Below are 10,719 nucleotides of genomic sequence, written 5' to 3'. Positions count from 1 at the left end.
CGTTGTAAACAAAATTTTGTCAGCCAGACGCAGGAGATATTAGGTCAGGTAACGACATGTTTGGACAAAGAAGTAGGATTTATGGAAAATTATTGTGGATGAGAGAGATTGAGGGAATTCCAGAGTTTTTCGTTGAGGTAATTGAAATCATGATTACCAGTGGTGGAACAATTATAAGAGGAAATGTTATCTCTCACTGTACATATTTGTTTAAAAGGGACACCCAAAACTTTATTCAGATTTCATAGTGGAGGGAATGTGTGGAGCTTTTCGGATTTAGGGAACAGATGTTGTTCCACAGAATTGTCTGTTCTGAATTTTTATCCTGTACTAACAGTGATATTTTTTGTAAACTCTTTTTACAGAGAATTAAAAGGAAGATTTACAGATGGGAAACTCAAACCACGCATCAAATCAAAATTTGACAGAGTCACATTCCTCATGGCCTGAATATCATCAGCCACCAATGTGGAAAGAGATATGTTTGATTTTTTTCATGTCTGTGAGAAAACATTTCAAACATCATCGTGACTGGAAAAGTAGCGAGACACACGCACACCAGAGTGATAATGTTCTAGTGAACTGACCAGTTACACAGCCTGAAAAACAATCTCAAGATTCATAGTGCAGAGAAACTATACAGGTATTCTCTGTATGGACCACGATTCTACTGCTCAACAAACTTGAAGAGAAACAAGAACACCAGCAAAATGGAGAAACCATGGAAATGTGAGGACTGTGGGAAAGGATTCAGTTATCCATCCAAGCTGGAAAACCATCAACGCACTCATACTGGGGAGAGGCCATTCACCTGCTCCCAGTGTGGGAAGGGATTCATTCAGTCAGCCCAACTGTTAACACACCAGCGGTTTCACGCTGGCGAGATAACATTCAACTGCTCTACTTGTGGGATGGGATTTACTCAGTCATCTGACCTGCTGAGACACGAGCGAGTTCATCTTGGGGAAAAGCCATTCAGTTGCTCCAAGTGTGGCAAAGGATTCACTCAGTCGTCCAATCTGCGGAGACATCAGCAAGTTCACACTGGGGAGAGGCAGTTCACCTGTTGTGATTGTGGGAAGGGATTCATTCGATCATCCCAATTGCAAACACATCAGCGAATGCACACTGGGGAGAGACCATTCACCTGCTCTGTGTGTGGGAGAGGATTCACTGGGTCCTCTGACCTGCTGAAACACCAACGAATTCACACTGAGGAGAGACCATTCAGCTGTACTTCCTGCGGAAAGAGATTCAGGTCTTCAGCCAATCTCAATGTACACCAGCGAGTTCACACTGGAGAGAGACCATTCACTTGTTCCCAGTGTGGGAAGAGATTCGCTCAATTATCCCACTTGCAGACACACCAACGAATTCATAACTAACTGTAGGGATGGGATTCTGGTAATCACATCCTGGACTGAACCATGTTCTGACAGTTGGGGTTTGTTTCTGCTGATGTTAAACATCCGTGTAACTGGGCTGGAGTTTCGTATAGTGGATCTGTAGCTGATTGTGTTCTCGGGGCTGCAGTGTCACTTTAAGAACTGCTGTATGTGATCTTTCCTCGTAATTCAGGAATTCTCATCAGAAATTAGTTTACAACAAGATTCTGAACCTTCACTCTAGTCCTAAATTGATCTTTGATACAAACTCTACAATTCAGTGTCTGAGAGGTTCACTGATTAACATCTCCAATTAGAAAGTGCTGATTAATCTTAGCTGACAATTCTTATTGATTGCACATTACACACAGCGATATCTCCATTATCCACCAGAAAGAAGGGGAATGGGAATTGGCGGAGAGCTCACAAATGTTACCGCTCCCGCCTGGCACAGAAATTCATTTGGAACGGGAATGGAGACAAGTTCAATTCAAGTAATGGACTGTCAAAAATCACAGACTAATACCGTTATAAAGTCTTCAGAAATTTATGGACTATTATAGAAATATCTCTTGCACTGAAAGCTTCCAGAGCAGCTTGCTGGCTGACAAACACAGATGTGGAGATGCCGGCGTTGGACTGGGATAAACACAGTAAGGAGTCTCACAACACCAGGTTAAAGTCCAACTGGTTTATTTGGTAGCAAACGCCACAAGCTTTCGGAGCGCTGCTCCTTCGTCAGGTGAGTGGGAGATCTACGTGTGTTGTTAGACTCCTTACTGTGACAAACACAGGACAGGTTTGTTATCTCTGTCAAGGATGTGTCTCTAGCACAGGCCCTAAAACAAGGCATAACTCTGATATGATTGGATCTTATGACCCACACGTAACCCAACTGCCTGTGGATTGGTTGAAACAGGCTCATGAGAGTAAAGTGATTTTGAAGTGATCCATACTGGCTTCAGTCTAACACCCACACTCTAGCTCACACTAATTATCGGTTCAGAGGAGACTATTGCCAGCCCTGGAGATCAGCATCACTCTCAACTGGAGCCAGTACCTCAATCTCACCTGTTTATATATGTTTCATCTGCCTATTTAGTTAATGTACCATTTCTAATCTGTTGCTTCTTAATGAAATGTTTGAAAATCACCAATGAATTTGACCCCTTTTTTGGATAATCTGAGAGCTTGGACTAAAATCTTACACTTCTCCATGAGAGTAACTGAAGGTGTGAGAACTGCAATAATCTAGAGCAATGATGAGGTGTTGTGGCTCAGTGGTTACATTCTCATCTCTGAGTCAGGAGGATGTGGGTTCAAATCCACATCCAGAAAACATCAGTATTAAATCCAGGCTGATATTCCGATACAGCACTGAGGGAGCCCTAACCTGTGAGATGCCTGTGCCAAGGGCGCCCCAGGCTGAGGGAGCTCCGCCCTGTCCAAGGTCCCATCTTTGAGATCAGTCCTTTAACTGTGGCGCCATCTGTCCTCTCAATTGTGTGTAAAGGTTCTCAGGATGGTCTTCGGAAGAGCAGTGGAGTTCTTCCTGGTGTTACTGTTTAATATTTATCACTGAACAGATTATCAGCTCAGAATCACATCTCCATTTGTGGGATCTTGCTGTGTACAATTTGACCACTCCATTTCCAACATTACAACAGTGACTATACTTCCACAGAACTTCATTGTCTGGAACACGGTTTTGAACATCCTGAAGTTGTGAAAGGTGTTATATAAATACAAACCTTCCATTAACAAACCTCAGTCTGGATCATCACAAACTGCTGAGTGAATGAATTGAATCTTTTTCACAAATCACCAAGATACAGACTACAATTCATGTCATAAACATTGTTTATTACTTAGAAATCACAACTTGCAGTTAAATGTGGGCACACACATTCTTACTAGAATATCTAAATGTCAGAGTTATCCAGCAGTTCAGCACTGATGGGGAGAGTTATTTCATTAAATAAGGAACATAGATTCCACCGACTATTCAGTGATTCACTATAAATTAGCACTAATAGATACTGAGTATTAATTAGAGCACCGAACAGAGTCTGAGGTTAGACATTTGTGAGTTTACTTTCAGAAGAATTCCATCAATATCTTAACAAGTCAACAGCTTTGAACAGCCCATCTATCGAATAGCTCAAGCCTATTTGTAATTAAACATTCGGAGCTCTCACAACTTCATCCTCGAATTACAAAACAGACTTTCCCCTGTCAATATAGAGCTGCAGGATTGGACTGTGATCTGTGTTCATCTTCAGTTTAGTACAGAGCGAGCAATGTCTAGTCAATTCCCATCTATCCAGCGTTTCTTATGCTGATTTCCACTGTACTGGAAATTCATTTTACCTACACAGTCCGCAGGAGAAAGAGCATAACACTGCACCACAGCAGTGGGATCAAAATAACCAAAGGGATTTGTGAAATTGTAAACGGTGTGGTCATGCTTTTTGCGATTTAAGTCCATTTATTAGTGTCACAAGTAGGCTTGTATCAACATGAAGTTACTGTGAAAATCCCCTAGTCGCCACACTCCGGCGCCTGTTCGGTACACTGAGGGAGAATTTAGTATGGCCAATGCACCTAACCAGCACGTCTTTCAGACTGTGGGAGGAAACCGGAGCACCCAGAGGAAGCCCACGCAGATACGAGGAGAACGTGCAGACTCCGCTTAGACAGTGACCCAAGCCAGGAATCGAATCAGGTTTCTGGTACTGTGAGGCAGCAGTGCTAACCACTATGCCACCATGCCGCTGTAGTTCTGGATCAGGTTTTGCAGAAATAGAATTTTTGTCATTGACACCCTGGTTTAGAATATCTTTAGTAGCTGTTATGTCAGTGTCTGTGGCGCAATTGTTCAGTGCATTCGGCTGTCAACCGAAAGGTTGGGGTTTGAGACCATCCAAGAACGGAGCTTTTACTGTTTGCCTTTGAATGCTGATGCAGAGAAAACAGTTGCAGGTTGGCAGTAGGTCTGTGAGCGTCAATAAACAATATCCCTCCAGTGCTACTGGCTGTACTACTATCCGGTGTTACCAACATTAAATAATGAATATTGATTTCGAACATATTACATATAATGTATACATGCTTCCATTGTGCCATTAAACTTAACATTTAGAATTGAAACATTAATTTGTGGCTGAGTATTTGTTTCAATTCCATATTTCTGCTCCCATTCATTCCTGGATAGATCAGAAATCTGTCTAACCCAGACTGAAATGTGTTCTATGATGGAGCGTCTATAACCCTCTAGAGTAGAGAGTTCCGAAGATTCACGATCATTTTGAGTGAAGAAATTTCTCTGATTCTCAGTCATAAATCATCAGAGCCTTGTCCTGAGATTGTGCTCCTGTGTTTTAGATTGCCTGACCAGGGAAAATAATCTCTCAGCATCCACCCTATCAAACTCCTAAAATCCTTTGCAGTACAGAAGGAGAGTATTTGACACATCAAGCCTGCATCAACAACAATCCCATCTATGTCATATCCCCGTATCCCCATGTATTTACCTTGCTAATCGAGGATTAATGGGAAGCCTTTAAAAGCGAGCAAAGGACAACTAAAAAAGCAATAAGGGGAGTGTAAGCTAGCTAGTAATATAAAAGAAGATAGGAAGAGTTTTTTTTTATATATTAAAGGTAAGAGGCAAAAATAGACATTGGACCACTGGAAAATTAGGCTGGAGAAGGAATAATAGGAAACAAAGAAATGGCAGAATAGTTACTTTGCATCAGTCTTCACGGTGGAAGACACTAGTGGGATGCCAGAGCTCCAGGAGAATCGGGAGGCAAAGGTGCGTAGAGTGGCCATCACTAAGGAGAAAGTTCTGGGGAAACTGAAAGGTCTGAAGGTGGATAAATCACCTGGGCCGGATGGACTACAGCCCAGGGTTCTAAAAGAGATAGCTGAGGAAATTGTGGAGGCATTGGTGGTGATCTTTCAGGAATCACTGGAGGCAGGGAGGGTCCCAGAGGACTGGAAAGTAGCTACTGTAACACCGCTGTTTAAGAAGGGAGGGAGGTAGCAGGCGGGAAATTATAGGCCTGTTAGCCTGACTTCGGTCATTGGCAACATTTAAGAGTCCCTTATTAAAGATGAGATCGTGGATACTTGGAAGTGGAAGATAAAATAGGAGTGAGTCAGCACGGCTTCGTTAAGGGGAGGTCATGTCTGACAAATCTGTTAGAGTTCTTTGAGGGGGTAACAAGGAAGTCAGATAAAGGAGAACCAGTGGATATGATTTACTTAGGTTTCCAGAAGGCCTTTAATTTTGATTTGATTTATTATTGTCACGTTTTAACATACAGTGAAAAGTATTGTTTCTTGTGCGCTATGCAAAGCATACCGTTCATAGAGAAGGAAACAAGAGAATGCAAAATGTAGTGTTACAGTCATAGCTAGGGTGTAGAGAAAGATCAACTTAATGCAAGGAGAAGTCCATTCAAAAGTCTGACAGCAGCAGGGAAGAAGCTGTTCTTGAGTCGGTTGGTACGTGACCTCAGACTTTTGTATTTTTTTCCCGATGGAAGAAGGTGGAAGAGAGAATGTCCGGGGTGCGTGGGGTCCTTAATTATGCTGGCTGCTTTGCTGAGGCAGCGGGAAGTGTAGACAAGAGTCAATGGCTGGGAGGCTGGTTTGCGTGATACAACCAGAAAGAATGCTTTCTATGGTGCATCTGTAAAAGTTGGTGAGAGTCGTAGCTGACTTGCCAAATGTCCTTAGTCTTCTGAGAAAGTAGAGGCGTTGGTGGGCTTTCTTAAATATAGTGTTGGCATGGGGGCATTTGACAAGGTATTACATAGGAGACTTAAATAAATTCAGAGCCCATGGTGTTACGGGTAAGATCCTGCATGGTTAGAGGATTGGCTGACTGGCAAAAGGCAGAGAGAGGATAAAGGGGTCATTTTCAGGATGGCAGGTAGTGACTAGTGGTGTGCCTCAGGGATCGGTACTGGGACCACAACTTTTCACAACATAAATTAACGATTTGAAAGAAGGAACTGAAGGCACTGTTGCTAAGTTTGCAGATGGTACAAAGATATGTAGAGGGACAGGTAGTATTGAGGAAGCAGGGGGACTGCAGAAAGACTTGGACAGGTTAGGAAAGTGGACAAAGAAGTGGTATATGGAATACAATGTGGAAAAGTGAGAGGTTTTGCACTTTGGAAGGAGGAATGGAGACATAGACTATTTTCTAAATGGGGAAATGCTGAGGAAATCAGAAACACAAAGGAACTTGGAAGTCTTTGTTCAAGATTCTCTTAAGGTTAACGCGAGCGTCAGTCAGCAGTTAGGAAGGCAAATGCAATGTTAGCATTCATGTCGAGAGGGCTAGAATAAAAGAGGAGGGATTTACTTCTGAGGCTGTATAAGGCTCTGGTCAGACCCCATTTGGAGTATTGTGAGCAGTTTTGGGCCCCCTATCTAAGGAAGGATGTGTTGGCTTTGGAAAGGATCCAGAGGAAGTTCACAAGTATGACTCCTGGAATGAAGAGCTTGTCGTATGAGGAACAGTTGAGGACTCTGGGTCTGTACTCGTCTGAGTTTAGAAGGATGGGAGGGAATCTTAATAAAACCTACAAGATACTGCGAGGCCTGGATAGAGTGGACATGGAGAGGATGTTTCCACTAGTAGGAAAAACTAGAACCAGAGGGCATAACCTCAGACTAAAGGGATGATCCTTTAAAACAGGTGAGGAGGAATTTCTTCAGCCAGAGAATGGTGATTATGTGGAACTCTGCCACAGAAGGCTGTGGAGGCCAGGTCATTGAGTGTCTTTAAGATAGAGATAGATAGCTTCTTGATTAATAAGGGATCAGGGGTTAAGGGGAAAAGACAGAAGAATGGAGATGAGAAAAATATCAGCCATGATTGAATGGCGGAGCAGACTCGATGGGCTGGGTGGCCTAATTCTGCTCCTAGGTCTTATGGTCTAATCCCGCACATCTTTGGACTGTGGGAAGAAACCGGAGCAAACCCATGCAGACACGGGGAGAATTGGCAAACTCCACACAGACAGTCACCTGAGGCCGGAATTGAACCTGGATCCTTGGCGCTGTGAGGCAGCAGTGCTAAACTCCCTCAGTACTGTGTAGGTTTCATTGGGATCTCCTCTCAGTCTGCTAAACTCCAGATTACCTTGCATTAAATTGATCTTTCTCTACATCCTAGCCATCACTGTAACACTACATTCTACATTCTCTCGTTTCCTTCTCTATGAACGGTATGCATTGTTTGTATATCGCGCAAGAAACAATACTTTTCACTGTATGTTAATACATGTGACAATAACAAATCAAATCAAAATCAGAGAATTTCAGCCCAATTTAGTCAGCCTGTCATCACAAAGCAGCCACATCATCTCAAAGAAGAATTTAGTGAACCTTTGCTATACCATCTCCAATACAAGTGTAGCCTCCTCTGACGAAGGGACATCCTGACTTGAAATGTTGACTCTATTCTCTCTCCACAGATGCTGTCAGACCTGTTGAGATTTTCCAGCATTTTCAGTTTTTGATTCAGATTCCAGCGTCCTCAGTATTTTACTATTCTGTCTTCAGTGTGGAGACCCAAGCTGTACATACTATTCCAGAAGTGGTCTCAATGAAACCCTGAACAATTGTAGTAAAACTTCAAACACTTCAAAATTTAACTCCATGCTCAAGGCTGAAAGGAGAGTGCGACTGTGGATAATTGGCACTGTGCACATTCCTATAATCAATATCTTGGAGAATCAGGAAGATGACATATCTGTGTCTCTTTGCACTATCATCTGTAAACTCCATCTCTTCCCAATACCGTGTGCCCTAAATTCACTGTCCCTGCTTTACAGGTCAAGCTCGGGTTCACCAACTGTCTGTGTCTGCATCAAGCAGCTAATTTGACCCTGGGAGCTGGACGGCCAGAGGGAGCTGGAGGAAAGGCAGCGACAGAAGCAGAAAGAGATGCGTCATGATAGTGTCTGGTAAATGTGTTGTGTCAGTTACTTTCAATGATGAACGTCTGCCATGTGTTCCCTTGTAAGTTTCACATGAGGTGCAGTGATGAAGGTGAGGGAGTTTTGGAAATTTAAAGTTACACATGAGCAGCTTGCGGGATTATTTCACGCCACTGCCAATTTCATGTTCCAGCCAACAGCAATCACTGTTTTCATTGGCTGAAGCAGTCACTTGTGTTCGAGCTAAACATGACAATTTGAAGGAGAAATTTGCTTTTGGAGAATAAAGTCTGAAATTGAAATAAAAGGCAAAGTTATGGATAAGTTAGGCTTTTAAAGAAGTAAGAAGTTTAACAACACCAGGTTAAAGTCCAACAGGTTTATTTGGTAGCAAAAGCCACACAAGCTTTCGAGGCTCTGAGCCCCTTCTTCAGGTGCCCACTCACCTGAAGAAGGGGCTCAGAGCCTCGAAAGCTTGTGTGGCTTTTGCTACCAAATAAACCTGTTGGACTTTAACCTGGTGTTGTTAAACTTCTTACTGTGTTTACCCCAGTCCAACGCCGGCATCTCCACATCATGACTTTTAAAGAAGTCACAGCAACTTCCCTGGTTAGAACCATAGAAAATTACAGCTCAGAAACAGGCCTTTTGGCCCTTCTTGTCTGTGCCGAACCATTTTTTGCCTAGTCCCACTGACCTGCACTTGGACCATATCCCTCCACACCCCGCTCATCCATGAACCCGTACAAGTTTTTCTTAAATGCCGGCAGCTCATTCCACACTCCCACCACTCTCTGCGTGAAGAAGCCCCCACCCCCCCTAATATTCCCTTTAAACTTTTCTCCTTTCACCCTTAACCAATGCCCTCTGGTTTTTTTCTCCCCTCGCCTCAGCGGAAAAGCCTGCTTGCATTCACTCTATCTATACCCATCAAAATCTTATACACCTCTATCAAATCTCCCCTCAATCTTCTACGCTCCAGGGAATAAAGTCCCAACCTATTCAACCTCTCTCTGTAACTCAGCTTCTCAAGTCCCGGCAACATCCTTGTGAACCTTCTCTGCACTCTTTCAACCTTATTTACATCCTTCCTGTAACTAGGTGACCAAAACTGTACACAATACTCCAAATTCGGCCTCACCAATGCCTTACCATAACACTCCAACTTTTATACTCGATACTCCGATTTATAAAGGCCAATGTACCAAAGGCACTCTTTACGACCCTATCCACCTGTGACGTCACTTTTAGGGAATTCTGTACCTGTATTCCCAGATCCCTCTGTTCAACTGCACTCTTCAGAGTCCTACCATTTACCCTGTACGTTCTTCTTTGGTTTGTCCTTCCAAAGTGCAATATCTCTCACTTGTCTGCATTAAATTCCATTTGCCATTTTTCAGCCCATTTTTCTAGTTGGTCCAAATCCCTCTGCAAGCTTTGAAAACCTTCCTCACTGTCCACTACACCTCCAATCTTTGTATCATCAGCAAACGTGCTGATCCAATTGACCACATTATCATCCAGATCATTGATATAGATGACAAACAACAATGGACCCAACACCGAACCCTGCAGCACACCACTAGTCACAGGCCTCCACTCAGAGAAGCAATCCTCCACAACCACTCTCTGGCTTCTTCCATTGAGCCAGTGTCTAATCCAATTTACTACCTCCCCATGTATACCTAGCGACTGAACCTTCCTAACTAACCTCCCATGAGGGACCTTGTCAAAGGCCTTGCTGAAATCCAAGTAGACAACATCCCTTCATCCACTTTCCTGGTAACCTCCTCGAAAAACTCTAATAGATTGGTCAAACATGACCTACCACGCACAAAGCCATGTTGACTCTCCCTAATAAGTCCCTGTCTATCCAAATATTTGTAGATCCTATCCCTTATCACACCTTCCAATAACTTGCCCACCACCGACGTCAAACTTACTGGCCTATAATTTCCCAGATTTCTTTTGGAACCTTTTTTAAACAACGGAACAACATGAGCCACCCTCCAATCATCCGGCACCTCCCCCGTGAATACTGACATTTTAAATATGTCTGCCAGGGCAACACTAGCTTCCCTCAAGGTCCGTGGGAATACCCTGTCCGATCCTGGGGATTTATCCACTCTGATTTGCCTCAAGACAGCGAGCACCTCCTCCCCTTTAATCTGTAAAGGTTCCATGACCTCCCTACCTGTTTGCCCTATTTCCGTAGACTCCATGCCCGTTTCCTCAGTAAATACGGATGCAAAAAACCCATTTAGTATCTCCCCCATCTCTTTTGGTTCCATACACAGTCTACCACTCTGGTCTTCAAGAGGACAAATTTTATCCCTCACTATCCTTTTGCTCCTAACATACCTATAGAAGCT

The 10,719-nt window shown here is 43.3% G+C and overlaps 1 protein-coding gene across 1 annotated transcript in view; it reads left to right on the top strand.

The window, feature by feature from the left end:
* LOC144502020 (uncharacterized) overlaps nucleotides 1-10,719 on the top strand; it is a 46,602-nt gene that overhangs the window by 377 nt on the left and 35,506 nt on the right. Inside the window, exon 2 of the mRNA XM_078226036.1 lies at nucleotides 366-1,384. Coding sequence (XP_078082162.1) covers nucleotides 711-1,384 — 674 coding nt within the window. The 5' untranslated portion in view covers nucleotides 366-710. The remainder of the gene's footprint in view (nucleotides 1-365; nucleotides 1,385-10,719) is intronic.

Source organism: Mustelus asterias, chromosome 12 (genome assembly GCF_964213995.1).
Source record: "Mustelus asterias chromosome 12, sMusAst1.hap1.1, whole genome shotgun sequence".
NCBI lineage: Eukaryota > Metazoa > Chordata > Chondrichthyes > Carcharhiniformes > Triakidae > Mustelus > Mustelus asterias.
This window is presented reverse-complemented; position numbering and strand designations above follow the sequence as displayed.